Source organism: Mobula hypostoma, chromosome 2 (assembly GCF_963921235.1).
Source record: "Mobula hypostoma chromosome 2, sMobHyp1.1, whole genome shotgun sequence".
Classification (NCBI taxonomy): domain Eukaryota; kingdom Metazoa; phylum Chordata; class Chondrichthyes; order Myliobatiformes; family Myliobatidae; genus Mobula; species Mobula hypostoma.
In genome coordinates this window covers 219,845,052-219,867,854 of record NC_086098.1, presented here as the reverse complement: position 1 = coordinate 219,867,854, position 22,803 = coordinate 219,845,052, and the positions used below count along the sequence as shown (strand labels likewise).

Genomic DNA, 22,803 nt, shown 5'->3' with positions numbered 1-22,803 from the left:
GTGTGAACAATCTGATCCTGAATTTCTTGAACTACATGTCCAATATATTCTTAGGTTTTTTTTAATCTACTAGGTTCCTATCACGACATCCCTCCTAGTGAAATGAGCTTTCCTCAATTTATCTCTAATCTGCACACAGACTAGAATCAGTCTTATTATCACTGATATATGTTATGAATTTTGTTGTTTCATGGCAGCAGTATAGTGCAAGACAAAGAAATTACTGTAAGTTACACGAAGTAGATGGGTGCCGTAGATAGATGGTGCAACAGGGGAATAATGAAACCTACTGGAGAAGGGGGGAAGTAGCTGTTCCTGAACCATTGAGGTACCTCCTCATTGATGGTAGTAATGAGTGGAGGGCATATCCCGGATGTTGAGGGTCCTTAATAATGGATGTTGCCCTCTTGATGTGTCACCTTTTGAAGATGTCCTGGATGATGGATAGGGTCATACTCATTGATGGAACTGGTCGAGCCTACAACCGTTTGTAGCCTCTTTCGATCCCACACTTTGGAGTATGCGTATACTGTAACGCTTTCATGCAACCCATCAGAATGCGCTCCATTTGAAACCTGTAGAAATTTGCTTAGAGTCTTTGGTGACATACCAAATCTCCTCAAATTCTTAACCAAGTGTAGCCTTTGATGAGTGTCCTCCCAGCTTCCCCTCTCCGAAGTCCACAATCAATTCCTTAGTCTTGCTGATGATGAGTGCAAGGTTGTCATTGTGACACCTCTCGACCAGCTGATCTATCACCGTTATTTCAGATCCCACCTCTGCTCATCAAGTTGCAAAGGGAAGTAGGTTCTCCTACATAGAACTAATTAAGATATCATAGACACTTAGAAATTCGGGTCATCGTACATGCCATGTTATTCAAACCAGGGAGGTTCAGCACAGTCACACATGATGCATTTTAGTCGATGAGCTGATAAACTGGATATATCAAATGCTTTACAAGGTACTTTTTGGAAGTACTAAAGGCAGAAAACTCTGATTAACCTCCACTCTACCTGTCACCCTAATTACACCATTTACCTTTGTTAAGAGAATTTCATCAATTCTGTTCACACTTAGTGACTCATAATTTTACATGCCTTGATTAGATATCCCCCGAATTTCCTTGGGCTCCAAAAAATGTTACACCCGCCCATTTACCTCCTCCCTCACCTCCATTCAGGGCCCCCCAAAAGAACTTCCATATGAGGCAGCACTTCACCTGCGAATCTGCTGGGGTCATCTATTGTGTCCAGTGCTCCCGATGCGTCTTGCTCCACATTGGTGAGACCCATTGTACAAACCCCATTTCCAGAAAAGTTGGGATATTTTCCAAAATGCAATAAAAACAAAAATCTATGATATGTTAATTCACGTGAACCTTTATTTAACTGACAATTGTACAAAGAAAAGATTTTCAGTAGTTTTACTGACCAACTGTTACGTAACCGGCAACAATGAATATTAATCGAGACAGGTTTTATAAAAACAACCAAACATTTATTAAACACGTATAAACGATAAGAAAAAAAACAACGGAAAACTTTAACCGGAGGTTAACAGGTACACAGCCATTCATCAACTCCACTTGGCTCTGGTTCTTAAGGTGTTAAATGCGAAAACAGTTCTTAAAGCGATACAGTCAGATATAGTTCTTAAAGCGATAACTTGGAAAGTCTGACAGTTTTACACATTCAATTGGGAGAGACTTCTCTGGAGAAGGATTTCTTCACAGACGCACCTTTACTGCTGGTTCTGTCCACAGGATTCCTGATGCCGAAAATAAACAGTTTAAATCAACTGACTTTAAATTCCTTTAGAGAGAGAGAGAGCACCTTTTTGCATGAACTCATTGCGCTTTTGCAAGAGTTATCTCAATGCAGGTTCTCTCCAACAAAGTCTCAATAAGGTCGATTCTTTATTAAACTGCCAAACAATGCCAACTTCTCTCGATCCTTCACTTCGATGAATTCTTCACTCTCCCTTCAAAACTGTCGGAATTGAGTAAATTGGCACTTTCAGCCACAAATTCCTAGTTCAATAATACAATATCTTGTAAGAGAACACAACTTCCATTTTAAAAATGAAACTGTGTCACAAAAACAAACATGCAACAGAAATGGAGGCACAACACGTTCTACCTGGAAACCTACAAACTCAAAAACTAACTGCGTCACCTGGATCTACCTTTATATAGTCACGGGGCACATGTCATCATGTGACCTCACATCGGCGGGAAAATCACATCAGGTGACCTCCAAAAGACCATTACATCATTCTCACAAAAAAACCAGATCTCCTTGAGCATGTAACACCAACTTAATTGTATTTTGTAAACATACACAAATTTAGAATTTGATGGCTGCAACACACTCAACAAAAGTTGGGACAGAGGCATGTTTACCATTGTGTTACATCTCCTTTCCTTTTAATAACACTTTTTAATCGTTTTGGAACTGAGGATATTAATTGTAGTAGATTTGCAATTGGAAATTTTGTCCATTCTTGCGAGATATAAGACTTCAGCTGCCCAACAGTCCGTGGTCTCCGTTGTCTGATTCTCCTCTTCATGATGCGCCATACATTTTCAATAGGACATAGATCTGGACTGGCAGCAGGCCAGTCAGGCACAGGCACTCTGTGTCTACAAAGCCACGCTGTTGTAGCCCATGCAGAATATGGTCTGGCGTTGTCCTGCTGAAATAAGCATGGACGTCCCGGGAAGAGACGTCGCCTTGATGGCAACATATGTCTCTCTAAAATCCTAATATATGCCTCAGAGTCAATGCTACCCTCACATACATGCAACTCACCCATGCCGTGGGCACTGATGCACCCCCATACCATCACAGATGCTGGCTTTTGCACCTTTCGCTGATAACAATCTGGATGGTCATTTTCATCTTTGGCACGGAGAACTCGACACCCATTTTTTCCAAAAACTAGCTGAAATGTGGACTCATCTGACCACAGCACACGGTTCCACAGTCTTTCGGTCCATCTGAGATGAGCTTGGGCCCAGAGAACTCGCCGGCATTTCTGCATAGAGTTGATGTATGGCTTCCTCCTTGTGTAATAGTTTCAAGTTGCACATCTGGATGCAGCGACGGACTGTGTTGAGTGACAATGGTTTTCCGAAGTACTCCCGAGCCCAGGTGGCTATAATTGTCACAGTAGCATGACTGTTTCTTCGGCAGTGCTGCCTGAGGACTCAAAGATCACGCACATTCAACAGTGGTTTCCGACCTTGCCCTTTACGCAATGAGATGTCTCTGAATTCTCTGAATCTTTTCACAGTATTATGTACTGTAGATGTTGAAAGACCTAAATTCTCTGCAATCTTGCGTTGAGAAATGTTCCTTTTGAACTGACTAACAATTCTCTCACAAATTTTGGCACGACCCATCCTTGCTTGCAAAGACTGAACCTTTGATGGATGCTACTTTTATACCCAGTCATGATACCTCACCTGCTACCAATTACCCTGCTTAATGTGGAGTTTTCCAAACTGGTGTTACTTGAATATTCTGTGCACTTTTCAATCTTATTTTAACTCTGTCTCAACTTTTGTTGAGTGTGTTGCAGCCATCAAGTTCTAAATTTGTGTATATTTACAAAATACAATTAAGTTGGTTAGTAAAACTATTGAAAATCTTCTCTTTGCACTTTTGTCAGTTAAGTAAAGGTTCACGTGAATTAACACATCACAGATTTTTGTTTTTATTGCATTTTGGAAAATATCCCAACTTTTCTGGAAATGGGGTTTGTAAATTGGGGGACCGTTCCATTGGACACCCCCGCTTCACCTGCCCAAAAGCGGAATTTCCCGGTTGTCAAACATTTTAATTCCGATTTCCATTCCTGTTCTGACATGTCAGTCCATGGCCTCCTCTTGTGCCAAGATGAGGCAACCCTCAGAGTGGAGGAGCAACTCTTTATGTTCCGTCTGGGTAGCCTCCAACCTGATGGCATGAACATCAATTTATTCTTCTGGTAACATTTTCCCCTCCCCCTCCCCTCTTCTTCTATTGCCCACTCTAGCCTTTCACCGCTTCTCACTTGCCTATCTCTTCCCCCTGGTTCCTTGCCTCCTTATCTTTCTCCTATGGTCCACTCTCCTCTCCTATTGAATTCTTTCTTCAGCCCTTTACCTTTCCCACCCACTTGGCTTCACCTTTCACCTCCTAGCTATCCTCCTTCCCTCCCCCCCCCCACTTTGTTATTCTGGCGTCTTCCCCCTCCAATTTCAGTCCTAAAGAAGGGTCTGGGCACAAAATGTCAACTGTTTATTTATTTCAATAGATGCTGCCTGACCTGCTGGGATCCTCAAGTATTTTGTGGGTGTTATACAGTGAAACGTATTGCTCACTAACCCTAAACCTACGTCTTTGGAATGTGGAAGGAAACTGGAGCACCCGCAAACAACCCTCATGGTCCATTGAACCATAGAACCATAGAACCATAGAAACTACAGCACAGAAACAGGCCTTTTGGCCCTTCTTGGCTGTGCCGAACCATTTTCTGCCTAGTCCCACTGACCTGCACACGGACCATATCCCTCCATACACCTCCCATCCATGTATCTGTCCAATTTATTCTTAAATGTTAAAAAAGAACCCGCATTTACCACCTCGTCTGGCAGCTCATTCCATACTCCCACCACTCTCTGTGTGAAGAAGCCCCTGCTAATGTTCCCTTTAAACTTCTCCCCCCTCACCCTTAACCCATGTCCTCTGGTTTTTTTTCTCCCCTTGCCTCAGTGGAAAAAGCCTGCTTGCATTCACTCTATCTATACCCATCATAATTTTATATACCTCTATCAAATCTCCCCTCATTCTTCTACGCTCCAGGGAATAAAGTCCTAACCTATTCAACCTTTCTCTGTAACTGAATTTATCAAGTCCCGGCAACAACCTTGTAAACCTTCTCTGCACTCTTTCAACCCTATTTATATCCTTGCTGTAATTTGGTGACCAAAACTGAACACAATACTCCAGATTCGGCCTCACCAATGCCTTATACAACCTCATCATAACATTCCAGCTCTTATACTCAATACTTCGATTAATAAAGGCCAATGTACCAAAAGCTCTCTTTACGACCCTATCTACCTGTGACGCTATTTTTAGGGAATTTTGTATCTGTATTCCCAGATCCCTCTGTTCCACAGCACTCCTCAGTGCCTTACCATTAACCCTGTATGTTCTACCTTGGTTTGTCCTTCCAACGTGCAATACCTCACACTTGTCTGCATTAAACTCCATCTGCCATTTTTCAGCCCATTTTTCCAGCTGGTCCAAGTCCCTCTGCAGGCTCTGAAAACCTTCCTCGCTGTCTACTACACCTCCAATCTTTGTATCATCAGCAAATTTGCTGATCCAATTTACCACATTATCATCCAGATCATTGATATAGATGACAGATAACAATGGACCCAGCACTGATCCCTGTGGCACACCACTAGTCACAGGCCTCCACTCGGTGAAGCAATTCTCTACTACCACTCTTTGGCTTCTTCCATTGAGCCAATGTCTGATCCAATTTACCACCTCTCCATGTATACCTAGCGACTGAATTTTCCTAACTAACCTCCCATGCGGGACCTTGTCAAAGGCCTTACTGAAGTCCATGTAGACAATATCCACTGCCTTCCCTTCATCCACTTTCCTGGTAACCTCCTCGAAAAACTCCAATACATTGGTCAAACATGACCTGCCACGCACAAAGCCATGTTGACTCTGCCTAATAAGTCCCTGTCTATCCAAATGCTTGTAGATTCTGTCTCTTAGTACTCCCTCCAATAACTTACCTACTGCCGACGTTAAACTTACCGGTCATGGGGAGAATGTATAAACTCCTTACACAATGGTATGTGTGATATCCTAAGGCATTTGGTAGACCTCGTCTCCCAAGGCTACGATGTCCTTCATAATACTCCAGCTAATGTTCAGCTGAGAAAGTACCCCAGTTTAGTTCAAATTGTTCAATAGTTTCATTTTTAATACCAGAGAAATGTATACCATATACATCTTGTGAAATTCTTTTTGTAGACATCCACGAAAACAGAAGAGTGCCCCAAAGAATGAGTGATAGTGGAAACATTAGAACCTGAAAGCACCCCCTCCCACACACAAGCAGCAGCGAAGCGGACACCTCCCACCCTCACTCACTTCCTCAAAAGAGCATCAGCATCCTCCACCCGCCAAGCATGCAATAACAAGGCCCCCAATAAAAGACCATGATCTGCAACAAAAATAATTGTTCACCCAACAATTCGACATACCACAGTCTCTCTCTCTACTAAAGGGAAAAAGAGGTGTCCCTTTTCACAGTGAGAAGGGAGACTTAACAAAACAACTTGCTGACTTATGGTGTTAAAGGTCTGTCACCCAGCTTTTTTCCCCCGAGTTCTGTGACCCAAAAATCGGCAACAATCTCTCACCCACCGTGAGAGGGGAAGAGAGTGCAAATCACAAAGTACACAGCCTCCAACAGTTGATCCACTGTTCGTGATGTTCCGTTCTCTCCCGCACTGACATAGAATCAGCCCATCTCCCTAATAAAGGCAGAGAATTCTGTGGAATTTGTTGCCACAGGCAGCTGAGGAGGCCAAGACTTTATGTATATTTAAGGCAGAGGTTGCTAGGTTCTTGATTGGTCAGGGCATGAAAGGATATGGGGAAGGGAGGAAATTGGGGCTGAGATGACAAATGGATCAGCTATGCTGAAATGGAAGAGCAGACTCTCTGGGCTAAATGGCCTAATTCTGCTTCTATATCTTGAGGTCTTATGGTTTAGAATGGTGCAAAAACTCAGCAGATCAGGCAGCATTTCTGGAATAAAAACATACAATCAGAACTGAGAAGGGAAAACAACTCAGACTATTTAGCAAAGACGATGAGATTGGGCAATGAGTTAGGCTCCAATAGAACAAAATAATGTTAAAATCAGATCAATCAGAGCAGTTAAAATCAGATTAAGTTTCATTATCTGTGCAATGTGCAGCTAATATGATATCGTGTGTGGAATGCTGTATTGCATGATCTACTGGGACATGCTGAGCAAAGAAATCCACAGAAATGACAAAAATAAAATATTGATGCGATGGAATGTGAATATGTATTGATAGTGCAGTACATCTATAATGATTCATTTGAAAGGTATTCTGCCAATTGTGTTGAACAATGTGGTATAATTGCATTCTGCCTTGTAACATAGTTCTTGTGCAAACTTACAACTGTCACATGCAAAATAATCACTGGGACTTGCTTGATATATGCTAGTCTGCTCAATTCACCCTTTTCTGGTGGCTCCTTCCTTGTATTTCATGTCAGAATCAGGTTTATTATCAGTGATGTACTATATTTTGTAAAATGTTGTTTTGTGGCAGCTGTACGGTACAAGACATAAAAGATTACTGTAAGGTACCAAAAAAAGTGCAAAAGAGGAATAACTAAATAATAGTCATGGTTTCATGGACCATTTGGAAATCTGATGGTGGAGGGGAAGAAGCTGTTCATGAATCATTGAGTCTAAGTATTCAGGCTCCCTCTACCTCCTCCATGATGGTAGTTATGCAAAGGGCGAATATCCCAGGTGGTGAGGGCCCTTAATGTTGGAACATTTCAAACTAGTCTTTCCTTAACTATCTCTGCTGTCAGAACAACCTCTCCATTCACTCCATACTGAATAGTATATGTAGTATCCTAAAACTTCTTCTGACTGTTCCCAAGGCTATGATGTCATTCATAATGCTCCTGTTAATATTCAGCTAAGAAATATTTTAATCTGCTGATATTTTAATATCAGAATGCTGCAAAAACTCAGCAGGCCAGGCCAAATTAATAATAATACTAGTAATTTAACCACAAACAAATGAATTATACCTTGATACACCTTCTATTAATGGATGATTTGAAATTATATGCTCCTCCATCAATAAAGCTATAGCAATTATTTCAAATAGTACAACTATTTTCTAAAGATATAAACATAGAGAAAGGTGCAATAGAGCTAGTAGAGTATCAAACAGAGCAATAGGATACAATACAACCAATGGATGAATATGAAACATATAAACATCTGGGATATCAACAAGCAACAAAAATAGATCATAGTGCAATAAAGGGAAAACTTTTGACAGAATTTACTTCAAGCACTAAGAAAATCTGTCAACAGAGCTCAATTGTAAAAATATGACAAAAGGCAATAAACACTGTTGCTATACCCATATTAATATATTCTTTTAGCATAATATCTTGGTCTGAAACCTAGCTGGAAAATTAACAAAATAAAATAAGAAATGAAATGACAAATTTTAGAAAACACTATGTATACTCAAACACACTTAGATAAACACTACCTAGGACAGAAGGAGGAAGAGGAATAACAGACATAAGAAATTTACATGATTGTCAGATAAAACTTCTAAGGATATATTTTTATCAAGGAAAACAGGATTCAGTACTCCACTTGAGCATATGAAATTCTGATAAGTACACATCACTGAACTTAAACGAAAGCACAACCAAGAAAAATGAAGAATTCACTATTGAAGAAAAAGTTAACCAATGGAAGAGTATGACCCTCCATGGGAGACATCCCCATGATCTGAGCAGACTAGATGTCAACCAGGAAGCTTTGAATGCCTGACTCAGAGTTGGAGACCTCTTTCAAGAAACAAAGGTGTTCCCTGTGGCAGTACAGGGCCAGGTGATTAACACAAAAAATTATCAAAAATAGATATTAATAGACCAATAAGTTCAAGATGATAAATGCAGAAAATGCCAAGAGAAACCAGAAACAATCCAACACATTACAGGATCCTGCAGCAGTTTAACTCAATCTGATTACTTACACAGGCACAATCAAGTGGCAAACATCATTCACCAAAATCTTGCTTTAAAATACAAAACTCATAAAGGACACCATACCTCACTAGTAATACAAGCCTGATCCAGTTTTAGAGTCAGAGTCCCACAAATTATATTATGACTGATTCATTATTACAGATCAATAATAATTTTCTGGATATAATATTACAGGATAAACAAGCAAGAACGACTTAATAGATATGGCCATTCCAAATATACATAATATACAGAAATCAATCTGTGACAAACACCAGAAATATGCTGAATTAAAAGAGGAGATTGAAAGATTACTGAGTACACATTATCCTAGTAGTAATATTTGTAACTGAAAGTTTCTAGCAATTGAGAAATGACTGTGCTTGGCTATGTCCGTACCCAAGGTTTTATCAGCTTGAACTGAGAAAATATGAAAATACAATAATAATAATAAAGTTTAAAGTTTGAAATACATCTATTATCAATATATGTATACCATACACAACCTTGAGATTCATCTTCTTGCAGACAGCCACAAAACAAAGAAGCACAATAGAATCTATGAAAAAAAAACTCACACAACAAAGACCACCAAATTAATACCCAATATGCAAAAAAAGGAAACAAATCATGCAAACAATAAAAATAAATAATACACAGAACATGAACCGCAGAGTCCCCGAGCACAAACACAGAGCCAGATCTGCACTGAAGCAAGTACAGCCAGTCCAGGAGCCCATTTCCTCCAGCCTACATCTGCAAAGTCATCAGCACTGACTTTATAATAATAATAATAACTTTATTAATACATCCTAATTATTATAATGCTTAAGCATCAACGATAAACTTGATTCACCACATAACTTTACATGTATTAGGAATTTACAGTAGCATGTTGGTGTAACATGCAATAAAAACAACATTCAACAAGTATAAAAAATAAAGAATTGTATGAAGAAAATTAAAGTAAAAGGTTAAAGTATGTATATTGAAAAAATGTGCATAAATACCAGCATGTACTGTATATACAATGTGACCAGCATGATAAAAGGTGGATTACAGTACAGTGCAGTGACTGAAGTAATGGAGAGGGGTTTTATTTTTTTAAGTTACTAATAATCTTCTTACATGTCCTTCAGGGTGAATTGTATGATGTCCAACACCATACAGAAGCTCCATTTACTGCACAATTGTTCAACCTTTCAAACACAACAGACCAAATGTTAATGGTTGGGCTGTCGGAGTACACTGTAAACACAGGAGGCTTTGCGTACTTCATAGCAGGAGCTCTGCAAATCAACATCACAGATGACATGGTAAGTAAATCATGTCTTCACCTTATACTGGTCAGAAGGAAAACCACTCTGATTTGTTTAGTTCTTCTGGTGCTGTTTTTTTTCAATTCTTTACTAGGTAGTTTGAAAGAACTATCGCTTGTCTATTAATGGCTCTGATAATCTTCTCGACCCCATTTTCTGCATACTGAACTTAAGAAAGCATAGCACAAACACAATGAGATTCTGCAGATGATGGAAATCCAGAGCAACGCACACACAAAATGTTGGAGGTACTTAACAGGCGAGGCAGCATCTATGGAGAGGAATAAAGAGCTGACATTTCAGGCTGTAACCCTTAATCAGGACTTGGAAGGAAGAGGAAAAACCAGAATAACAAAGTGGTGGGGGAGGGGAAAGAGAACAAGCTAGCAGGTGATAAGTGAAGCCAGGTAAAGTGGAAAATGGGTGGGTGGCAGAGAGATCCATATATGAATCCTGACCGGTTGAGTTACTCCAACAGTTTATATGTGTTGCTTAAGAATGCACAGACTTGACGTGGACCTTGACAAGTGAGTTCCTGTGTAGGATTCCCTAAAGGTTAACTTTCAGGTTGAGTTGGTGGTATGGAAGGCATATGCAACATTAGCATCCCTTTCAAGAAGACTAGAATATAAAAGCAAGGATGTAACGCTGAGGCTTTATAAGGCATTGGTCAGACTACACTTAAAATGTTGTGTGCAGTTTTTGGTCCTATATCTAAGAAAAGATGTACTGACATTGGAGAGGGACTGGAGGATGTTCATGAGAATGATCCATGGAATGAAAGGGTTAATGTATGAGGAGCATTTGATGGCTCTGGGCCTGTACTTGCTGGAGCTTGGAAGAACGAGAGGGATTCTCATTGAAACCTATTGAATATTGTGGGGACCTTGGTCGGCATGGATTGTTTGGGCTGATGGGTCTGTATTCATGCTGTATGCTGAATCCAGTGGGTCAAGCAGCACCTGTTGGGGGGGCGGAGGGGAAGGGTGTCATCAATCTTTGTGTCAAGAATTTGCAACAGCAAATTTGCATCGGGTGACCTTAGCTTAAGTAGTTCACTACAACAATGTGGGATGTAGGGTTTGTTCCTGTGCTGTACTGTTCTATGGTCCATGAAAGTTGGTCACATTATGGTCAGCAAGGTAGGTTTCCTGAGGCTACAACAGAACAATGATTAGATAGGAAGTGGGAAGAGTATTAGCAGATGGAAATTAATCTGGACAAGTGGAAGGTGATGCATGTTGTAAAGTCATATATGGGGAGGATATATAGTAGGGTGCTCAGGAACATTGAACAGTGCGACCTTGAGATTCAACTCCACACACAAGTCAATGTGATAAAGAAAGCATGTGGCAGACTTGCTTTCATAGGCCAGGGCAAGGAATATACATAAAAATAGAATGTAAGAATATAAACTATTCTATCCACCACTTCTTTGCCCATTTTTCATATCTATCCGTGCTTCTTCAACACTACCTGCCCCTCCACCTATCCTGATATCAGCCGCAAACCTGGATAAAAAGCCATCAATTCTGTCATCAAATCATTGACATATAATTTGAAAAGAAATGGTTCCAATACTGACCCCTGCAGAACACCACAAGTCACTGAAAGCCAAATAGGAAAGGCCCCTTTTATTCTCACTCTTTGCCTCCTGTCAATCAGCCAATCTTCTATTCATTCTTGTATTTTTCCAGTAATACCATGGGCTTTTATATTATTTAATAATATTTTTAGATGACAAACTCTGCCATCATCGAAATGTCGGATATAATCGATACCTGTATCTAGCTGGAAGTCCGAGAAGAATTTATTTGTCAGAGTTTGAGCTGTTGATCCTCTAACCTGAGGGTGGCCTCATCATGGTAGTAGGGGAGACCATGGAGTGACATGTCTGAATGGGAACGGAACTTCGAATCTTCCTCCACAGATGCCGCCTGACATTGAATTCAGTGTTTTCTGCTTCTATTTATGATTTTCAACATCTGCTGGTTTTTTTTGCATTATCTCCTCTTCATAGACTTTACTTGAATTGATTTCTTTAAATAATCAACTTGTTAGCAGTCTTGCTTACAACTAATTTCAAAGCTTCTCTATTCATTCCCTATTATTTTGCACCTTGGCATTAACGTCTAATAGTTCAAAAAGAATATGTAATGGAAATCTAACAGTAAAATTAATTATAATTAACAATTTATTCAAAAGATTAGTTAAGAACTTCAACACAGGCAAGCCAGAAGCATTTAAGAAAATACCTCTTCCAGGACCCAAGAATCCATTAATCTAAGTGTGGCCCATCATATCAGTGCAGTGATGCAAAATTCCATCACCACCCCTCCTTCACCTTCCTTCCCATTCTGGATCACTCTCCAAACTCATAATCTAGTTTATTGACATGATACACCATCAAGCTGAAGTGTCAGGATCACCAGGATTTCCTGAGCACCTTTAAAGGCTCAGGCAGAAAAGGCAGGATCTTCCGATGGTCAACTACCTTAATTTCACATCCTATTCCCTTTCTGACATGTCCACAATGAGGCCACTCTCAGGTTGGAGGAGCAACACCTCATAGTCCATTTGGGTAGCTTCCAACCTGATGGCATGAACATCAATTTCTCTAACTTTTGGTATTTTCTCTCTCTCCCAATTCTGTCTTTTACCATTCCTTATTCTGACTCCCCTCTTACTCCTTCTCTTCTCTTCTCACCTGTCTATCACCTCTCTCTGGCACTCCTCCTCCTTCTCCTCCTCTCATGGTCTACTCTACACTCCTGTTTGATTTCTTCTTCAACCCTTTACCTTTTCCACCTGTCACCTCCCAGCTTCTCACTTCATCCCCCTTAGCCCACCCAACCACTTTCCCCCTCACCTGATTTCACCTATCCCTTTCCAGCTTGTACTCCTTCCCCTCTCCTTTTGTAGTCATTATCAAGAGAGTTGGCCCCTCCTCAGACGCTGCTTGACCTGCTGCGTTCCTCCAGTTTTTTGGGTTTGTTACATCTTAATGTTACACAGTTTAGTTACTTTGATTCCACAAAACCACTCTATCTTAAAGGAAACACTTAATCTACTAGTTTAAACAATAAGTGAAGTCTGAAGCCTGATTAAATATCATGGCAAAGGGATGTCCTCAGGAATGTTTAAAGCATGTTTTATTCTTCATCTGCGTGTAACATTTTTCAAACTTGTTTCAGATTCCAAAGGATTTACCGTTTCACCTAAACACGTCCAGCTTCGAAATTCTGTTACCCAAGGTATTAAATGTCTATTTATGTGAACAATTATGTGGAATATTTAATTTTATATCGATTCAGAAACATAATTATATGACATATTTTTCTGGATGTAAGAATCTCACTTAAACAATAGAGGACAAATTACACTATCCAAGCAGCCTATATAACTAGGCACTTTCTGCCTTAAGTTTGTTCCTTCAGTTTTACGTCTCATTTCTCCCCCAACCTCAGACATCTTCAAACTGCTAATTGCATGACGCTAGCTGTGACTCCAGCCTGGACCATGACTGACAGCACCTCCAGGCTGGGACTTCATGCACTGCCTCTGGAACCCCAGTCTCCTCTTCCCCCACCACCACTCTGCAACCCTGTGTCCCTCAGGCACCCCCCGTCAACCCTTGGGTCCCCAGAGCCTCCATCTTCCTCCCACCCACCTTTCCTGAGCACCCCAACCCTCCTCTCTGCTCAGACACCACTAACACATCCCCCACCCTCTGATCCCAGTTCTCATCCATGCAGGGTTTCAACAATTCCCTCTCTGAGGCAGAACATTCTGTCCTCAGTAAGGGCCTCACCTTTGACCCCTGCGCCTGTCATGATTCCACTTCATGCCTACTTCTTTGGCAAGGACTCTCCAATGAGGCCGCACTCTGGCTGGGGATGCAACACCTTGTCTTCTGTCTGGGTAGCTTCCAAACTGACAGCATGAACATCGATTTCTCGAACTTGCGGTAATTGCCTGTGCTCCTCTCCTTCACCATTCCCCATTCCTGCTTCCTCCTCACACATTCTCTCCTTACCTCCCCATCACCTCCCTCGGGTGCTCCTCTCCCTTCCCTTTCTTCCATGTTCTTCTGTCCTTTCCTATCAGATTTCCCCTTCTTCAAACCCTTATCGCTTTCACAATTAACTTCTCAGCTCTTTACTTCATCTCCCCTCTCCCAGTTTCACCTATCATTTGCCACGTTGTACTTCCAACTTTCCCCCTCCACCTTCTTAGTCTGACTCCTTCCCCCTTCCTTTCCACTCCTGATGAAGGGCCTTGGCTCGAAACATCGACAGTTCACTCTTTTCCATAGATGCTGTCTGGCCTGCTGAATTCCTCTAGCATTTTGTCTGTGTTGCTTAGGAAATGTTCTGTAATTAGGTCTATAACGTGGCTGTTTTCATTGGACTCTGACTTCCTTTTTAACCTTTACTAATTGATTCATGCACTGCCCACGGTATTTACAGACACAATATATTCTCTGCTGTGCCAAGATTCTCTTCCTTCCCAATTATGAGTACTGTTCAATGGCAAACTGCCTGATAGCAGGAGATTTCAGTTCGGTCAGCTATAATAGCACACTCATTTGATGCCCATTTACTCCTGGGCCACAATGTAAGAAGCCAATTAATTAAAACTGTGGTCACTTCTTTGACATAATTGTAATTGCATGTGTTATTGATAGTTTCTGTTTGTTGGTCATCTAAAAGTTAAGATCAGTTCTACCTTAATGCAAATTGATAGTTCTGATTATTTAATGGCGTGTGGCTGTGTGGTCTAAGGCACTGGATTTGGGCTTCAGTCTCTGAGAGGACATGGGTTTGAATCCCTCGACTGCCAAAGTTTGAATTTTCACAGTGTGTTTTGAGAAGCTGCTCATTGCATGGACAGTCACAGCTGACTTCCTCCAATCTAACCTGATGATTGAAAACCCCATTCTTCTTTCCACTGAAGTTGGGTGAGACTAGAACTAGACGTCATATGTTAAAAATGAAAGGGAACCTGAGAGCTAATTTCTTCACTTCTTTGTCTTGTGAGTGTGGAATAAGCTGCCAGTGGAATTGGTGGATGTAGGTTCGATTGGAATACTTAAGAGAGATTTGAATAGGTACATGGATGGGAAGGGTATGGACGGCTATCGTGGGTAAATGGGACTAAGCAGAAAAACAGTCTGGTGTGAACTGGATGGGTCTAGGGGCCTGTTTCTTTACTGTAGTGTTCTATGACTATGACTAATGACGCTTTAATTCCAATTACAACAGTTCTGAAACAGTTATTACCCCTTGACCATCAGGCTATTGAGCCAGAGGGAATAACTTCACTCAACTTCACTGAACTGCTCCCTATGGACGCACTTTTAAGGACTCATGTTCTTTTAATCTTATGTTCTTGGTATTTATTGTATATTTATTTAATATTATTATTATTATTATCTTTTTTCTTTCTTTCCTTTTGTATTTGCACAGTTTGTTATCTTTTGCACACTGGTTGTCCGCCCTTTTGGTGCAGACTTTCATTGATTCTATTATTGTTATTGAATTTATTGAGTATGTCTGCAGGAAAATTAATTTCAGAGTTGTATATGGTGACATATATGTGCTTTGATAATAAATTTACCTTGAACTTGGAACTTTAAGATTGTTGTTAAAAATATTTTAGATTCATAAATGTACAATAATTAATAAGTATGGAAAATACAAAAGCTGAAAGTGTCTTTAAAAGGTTCAAAAGGGAAGTGAACTGGTTTGTGCTTTGAGTCTTTCTTTGAGGATAATGAATGATTAGATTTGATAATAAACTTGACAACGTCTCTTGTTAGTTTATTCTAGTGTGTCCTTCATTTCCGACAGGTTGCAAAGAAGTACCCCAACCTACTGATGAAAATTGTGATGGGTGCCTCAAAACAACCAGTTGTGAAGTTTGTTCCAGGAAAATTCACTTCCAATATCTTTACCGCAGCTCATGTATTTGCAGTCCTCCCAAACAACTCCTTAGCAGACCTATTCCTGTTGGGTGTTGTAAGTGCCTTTCTTAATCGATCTTTCTGTTAAAGGGGGAGGAGATTAGATCGGCAGATTGATCGTATAGTGTATGCAGTTATATAGTAGCTTTTATGGAAAACTATCACAAGTACTTTAACACTGTTGAAGCATTTTTTGAAATAGAATATTGACTTGGTCTATGATAGATTTTATTAGGGGAGACACGGTAGTGTAGTGGTTAGCATAACACTATTACAGTGACCGAGTTCAATTTCCGCCACTGTCTAGAAGGAGCTTGTACATTCTCCCCGTATGCTCTGGTTTCCTCTCACATTCCAAAGACGTACAAGTTAGTGGGTTAATTGGTCACATGGGAGTAATTGGGAGGCACAGGCTCGTGGGTTAGAACAGCCTGTTACTGTGCTGTATCTCAAATTAGAAAAAATAAATAAAAATATAGGAAGTATAGCACCTAATTAGTGCACAGAAAGTAACCACAAATTTCAAAGTGATAGATAAGTTGGAAGAAACTTGGCAGCATTATTCCCCATCAATTGGAGCTATCGCAACATTTAATTCCATTCACTGCAGAGCAGATCCACTGATTTCTCACTATCACTGTGAGATTGAAACCCAGTGTTTCAGCTAATAACCTTTCCCAGCTTTGGCCAAATGCAAGCTCAACAGTAAAGCAGGAAGGGCACCCTGCCATGCTATTTAAAGAGGTCACTGAATCCTTGCAGGTTTGTTGCCAGTTGATTTTCTTCAGTTATTGATGCAGCTCTGTAAATAATTTGTACATCTTTTTAAAATAGCAGAACACCTTCCTTCCATCCTGCAGGTCAAAATAATGCCAGCCTAAATCTAGTAGTAAAAATAGCTTTATATATTACAAGAAGAAAAAGGCAATGGAATTTTCATTTGCTTTTATGCTTAATTTAATAACATTTGTATTCACCACAGACGGCCAGTGTGTTTGGGAAAATGTATATTTCACAGGGAAGAGTGCATGGTTCAGTGTCTCTGAACAGGTAAGAAATAAAGCAGAGAATTGTTTCTTTATTTGTAAGCATTGTCTAGCTTTTTCGTGTTAGACCAGGAGAAATACTCCAAACACAGGACAGAAAACGATGCAAGGGTACTGTATGTCAAACAACTTTAAGATAGCTCTTTACAAGTTTTCTTTGCCTCTGATCAGTTTCCAAAGTGCTATACCTATTACTGCGAGGAACAGCCACAGGGTTACTCTGCACTGGTTGCTGTTCCCTTTTCCTCTCCTGACGGTCACCCAGCTACCTGCCTCCTGCAAGTTAGATGTGATGATCTCCCTTTGGGTCTAATCTATCATCTCCTCATTCTCCCGAATGAGCCGAAGTTCATCCAGCTGGAGCTCCACTTCTCCAAATGTTCTATAAGAAGCTGCATGCTGATGCACTTCTTGCTGACATAGTAATCAGGGAGACTGGAGGTCTCCAAGATTTCTCATATCTTGCACTAGGACCACACCACTGACCTAGGACCTGGGACTCTATTTTCAGTCTGGGTAGCTTCCAACATTGATTCCTCTCACTCTCTCTTCTGTCTGTTTTCCATTTTCCCATTTTGGCTCCTCTCGTACCCCTTCTCTTCACCTGCCCAACACCTCCTTCTTGTTTCCCTCTTCCTTTCCTTTCTCCCATGATCCAAAGTTCAAAGCAAATTTATTATCAAACTACAGATATATAATCACCATATACACCCCTGAGATTCATTTTCTCGTGAGCTTTCACAGTAGATCCAAAGAGTAACCATAGAATCTATGAAAAACTGCACACTATAAGATGGACAAACAATCCATGTGCGAAAGACAATAAACTTGCAAATACAAAAGAAATAATAATAATAAATAAGTAACCAATAAATATCAAGAACATGAGATGAAGGTTCTTGAAAGTAACTCCATAGGTTGGGGGGACAGTTCAGTACTGTGGTGAGTAAAGTTGAGTGAAGATATCCCTTCTGGTTTAAGAGTTGATGGTTGAGGAGTAATAACTGTTCTTGAACCTAGTCCTGTGGCTCCTGTACCTCCTTCCTGTTAGCAGCAGTGAGAGAGGCCATTGCCCGGATGACGGTGATCCTTGATAATGGATGCTGATTTCCTGTGACACCGCTCCTTGTGAAATAGCTCAATGGTGGGGAGGTCTTTACCCTTGGTGTACTGGGCTGTATCCACTACTTTCGTATGCTTTTACGTTCAAGGGCGTTGGCGTGTCCCTACCCAGCCATGATGCAACCAGTCAGTATATTTTCCACCACACATCTATAGAAGTTTGTCAAAGCTTTAGATGACATGCTGGATCTTCGTAAACTTTGAAGAAAGTTGATGCGCTGCCTTGCTTTATTTGTAACGGAACTTACAAGCTGGACCCAGGACAGAGGCTGTACTTGATCTGGTATTGGGAAATATACCTGGTCAGGTGTCAGATCTCTCAGTGGGAGAGCCTTTTGGAGACAGTGATCACAACTCTATCTCCTTTACCATAGCATTGGAGAGGGATAGGAACAGACAAGTTAGGAAAGTGTTTAATTGGAGTAAGGGGAAATATGAGGCAGGAACTTGGAAGCATAAATTGGAAACATATGTTCTCAGGGAAATGTATGGAAGAAATGTAGCAAATGTTCAGGGGATATTTGCATGGCTTTCAAGATTAAGGAAAACCCCAAGGCATTCTACAAGTATGTGAAGAGCAAGAGGATAAGACACCAGAGAATAGGACCAATCAAGTGTGACAGTGGAAAAGTGTGTATGGAACCAAAGGAGCTAGCAGAGGTACTTAATGAGTACTTTGCTTCAGTATTCACTATGGAAAAGGATCTTGGCGATTGTAGGGATGACTCGCAGTGGACTGAAAAGTTTGAGCATGTAGATATCAAGGAAGAGGATGTGCTGGAGATTTTGGAAAGCATCAAGTTGGATAAGTTACCGGGACCAGACGAGGTGTACCCCAGGCCACTGTGGGAGGCAAGGGAGGAGATTGCTGAGCCTCTGGCAATGATCTTTGCATCATCAATGTGGACGGGAGAGGTTCAGGAGGATTGGAGGGTTGAGGATGTTGTTCCCTTATTCAAGAAGGAGTGTAGAGATAGCCCAAGAAATTATAGACCAGTGAGTCTTACTTCAGTGGTTGGTAAGTTGATAGAGAAGATCCTGAGAGGCAGGATTTATGAACATTTGGAGAGGCATAATATGATTAGGAATAGTCAGCATGGCTTTGTCAAAGGCAGGTCATGTCTTACGAGCCTGACTGAATTTTTTGAGGATGTTGTTAAACACATTGATGAAGGTAGATGTAATGTATATGGATTTCGGCAAGGCATTTGATAAGGTATCCCATTCAAGGCTTATTGAGAAAGTAAGGAGGCATGGGATCCAAGGGGACATTGCTTTGTGGATCCAGAGCTGGCTTGCCCACAGAAGACAAAGAGTGGTTGTAGCTGGGTTATATTCTGTACGGAGGTCGTTGACCAGTGGCGTGCCTCAGGGATCTGTTCTGGGACCCCTTCTCTTCGTGATTTTTATAAATGACCTGGATGAGGAAGTGGTGGGATGGGTTAGTAAATTTGCTGATGACACAAAGGTTGGAGATGTTGTGGATAGTGTGGAGGGCTGTCAGAGGTTACAGTGGGACATTGATAGGATGCAAAACAGGGCTGAGACGTGGCAGATGGAGTTCAACCCAGATAAGTGTGAGGTGGTTCATTTTAGTAGGTCAAATATGATGGCAGAATATAGTATTAATGGTAAGACTCTTGGCAGTGTGGAGGATCAGAGGGATCTTGGGGTCTGAGTCCATAGCACACTCAAAGCTGCTGCGCGGGTTGACTTAGTGGTTAAGAAGGCATACGGTGCATTGGCCTTCATCAATCGTGGGACTGAGTTTAAGAGCCAAGAGGTAATGTTGCAGTTATATAGGAGCCTGGTCAGACCCCACTTGAAGTACAATGCCAGTTCTGGTCGCCTTACTACAGGAAGGATGTGGAATCTATAGAAAGGGTGCAGAGAAGATTTACAAGGATGTTGCCTGGACTGGGGAACGTGCCTTATGAGAATAGGTTGAGTGAACTCGGCCTTTTCTCCTTGGAGCGACGGAGGATGAGAGGTGACCTGATACAGGTGTACAAGATGATGAGAGGCATTGAACGTATGGATAGTCAGTGGCTTTTTCCCAGGGCTGAAATGGCTAGCATGAGAGGGCACAGTTTTAAGGTGCTTGGAAATAGGTACAGAGGAGATGTCAGGGGTAAGTTTGTTATGCAAAGAGTGGTGAGTGCGTGGAATGGGCTGCCAGCGACGGTGGTGGAGGCTGAGATGATAGGGTCTTTTAAGAGACTCCTGGATATGTACATGGAGCTTAGAAAAATAGAGGGCTGTGGGTAACCCTAGGTAATTTCTAAGGTAAGGGCATGTTCAGCACAGCTTTGTGGGCTGAAGGGCCTGTATTGTGTTGTATGTTTTCTATGTGTCTATGTTTCTAGATCCTCTGAAATGATAATGCAGAAGAATTTAAAGTTGCTGACCCACTGCACCTCTGATCCCCCAGTGAAGACTGGCTCATGGACCTCTGGTTTCTTCCTTCTGAAGTCAATAACCAGCACCTTGGTCTTGCTGATGTTGAGTGAGAAGTTGTTGTGGCACCACTCAGCCAGATTTTGAATCTCCCTCCTTATATACTGATTTGGCCAGTCAGCAAACTTAAGTATGGCATTGGAGCTGTGCTTAGCCTCACAATCATTAGTATAAAGCAAGCAGAGAGCAGGCTAAGCACTGAGCCTTGTGGTGCACCTCTGCTGATGGTGATTGTGAAGATGTTGTTGCTGATCTGAACTGACTGGGGTCTGCAAGTGAAAAAACCGATGATCTAGTTGCACAAGGAGGTATTGAGACCTAAGACTTGGAGCGTATTGATTAGTTTTGAAGGGATGATAGTACTGAATGCAGAGCTGTAGTCAATAAGGAACATCCTGATGTATGCACCTTCACTATCCAGATGTTTACAATGAAATGGCTTCTGTTGTTGAACAGTTGTGACGGTAGGCAAATTGGAATGGATCCAAGTCACTCCTCAGGCTGGAGCTGAATCGTTTCATCACCAACCTCTCAAAGCACTTCATCACCGTGGATGTAAGTGTGACTGGATGATAGTCACTGAGGCATTTTACCACATTCTTCTTGGGCACCGGTATAATTGAAGCCTGCCTGAAGCAGGTGGGTATCTCACTGACAAAGTGAGAGGTTAAAGAGCTCAGTGAACACACCAGCCAGTTGACCACCACAACTCTTTAGTATCGGCCAGATACACTATCTCAGCCAGATGCGTTCCGTGGGCTTACCCACCTGAACAATGCTCTGTCATTGGCCTCAGAGACTGATATCATCGGTCTTTGATGGCTGTGGAAGTTCATGAAGTTGCCTCCATGTTTTTGTGTTCAAAGCGAGCATAAAAGGCAATGGCTCATCTGAGAGTGAAATCTTGATGTCACATATTTCGCTTGATTTTACTTGGTAGGAGGTGATAACATCCCATCCCTGCCACAGCTGTCAAGCATCCTTCTGTGATCCCAGTTTGGTCCGGAATTGCTGCTTCGCATTTGAGATGGCTTTCCAGAGGTTGTACCAGGATCTCTTGTAGGGTCACCAGACCTGACTCCCACCGATCTGGCCATCAGCAGATTGTGGATCTCTTGGTTCAACCAGAGCTTCTGGTTAGGGAGCACTCTGAATGATGTTATGGGGACACACTCATCCATGACTGACCTTATAAATTTGTGGCAACTGTGGTGTATTCACTCAGATCCTCTCATGATCCCTTGAACATGGCCCCAGTCCACCGACTCTAAGCAGTCCCATAACCGGTCCTCTGCCTCTTCATTGTCATTACTTCTGGAGTCTTGCTACTTAGCCTCTGTCTGTATGCAGATAGGACGAGGACAGCCAAATGGTCAGGATTTCCCAAGCCACAGTCTAGGCAATGGTAGGCATTCCTAATGGTAGTATAGCAGTGGCTGAGTGTGTTGGACCCCTGGTACTGCAAGTGATATATTGATGATAATTGGCCTCATTGAAGTTCTTGATGATGATTTGAAAGGCATCAGGGTAGGCTGTTTCTTTTTTGCTTATCACTACACTCAGTAACTCAAGCGCCTGCTTAACATTGGCTTTGTCAGTATCTAAACTGCAGTCAGGATCATGAAGAACTCTCTTGGAAAGTAAAACAGTCAGCACTTAATCATTAGATGCTCCAGGTCAGGGGAACAAGAGTCCAACACGACTGCTACATCTGAGCACCACGAAAAGTTAACCATGTAATACAGATCCCCACCTTTTGTCCTCTTTGAGCCAGCAGTCTAGTCCATCTGCTGATGGACTGAGGATGGGGTAGTTGGTTTACAAACAGAGGCAGTGTGTCGTGAGACAGCTAGTAAGGAGAAGGTGATGATGAGGCAAAATTGCAGTAAGACGGATGAGTTACAATGTAAAAGGGGGACAAAATCAAAAAGAGTGATGAATACAAGACTGAAGGTGCTAAATTTGAATATACTCAGTATATGGAAAAAGGTAGATGAGCTTGTAGCACTATTACAGATCGGTATGTATGATGTTGTGGGCGTCAC

General features: G+C 41.5%; 1 protein-coding gene across 4 annotated transcripts in view; it reads left to right on the top strand.

Moving 5' to 3' along the window:
* LOC134342862 (bactericidal permeability-increasing protein-like) overlaps positions 1-22,803 on the top strand; it is a 92,667-nt gene that overhangs the window by 46,312 nt on the left and 23,552 nt on the right. For all 4 annotated transcript variants that reach the window (XM_063041512.1, XM_063041515.1, XM_063041514.1 and 1 more), the window contains 4 exons: positions 9,989-10,165; positions 13,363-13,422; positions 16,021-16,188; positions 17,116-17,183. In XM_063041512.1, coding sequence (XP_062897582.1) covers positions 9,989-10,165; positions 13,363-13,422; positions 16,021-16,188; positions 17,116-17,183 — 473 coding nt within the window. The remainder of the gene's footprint in view (positions 1-9,988; positions 10,166-13,362; positions 13,423-16,020; positions 16,189-17,115; positions 17,184-22,803) is intronic.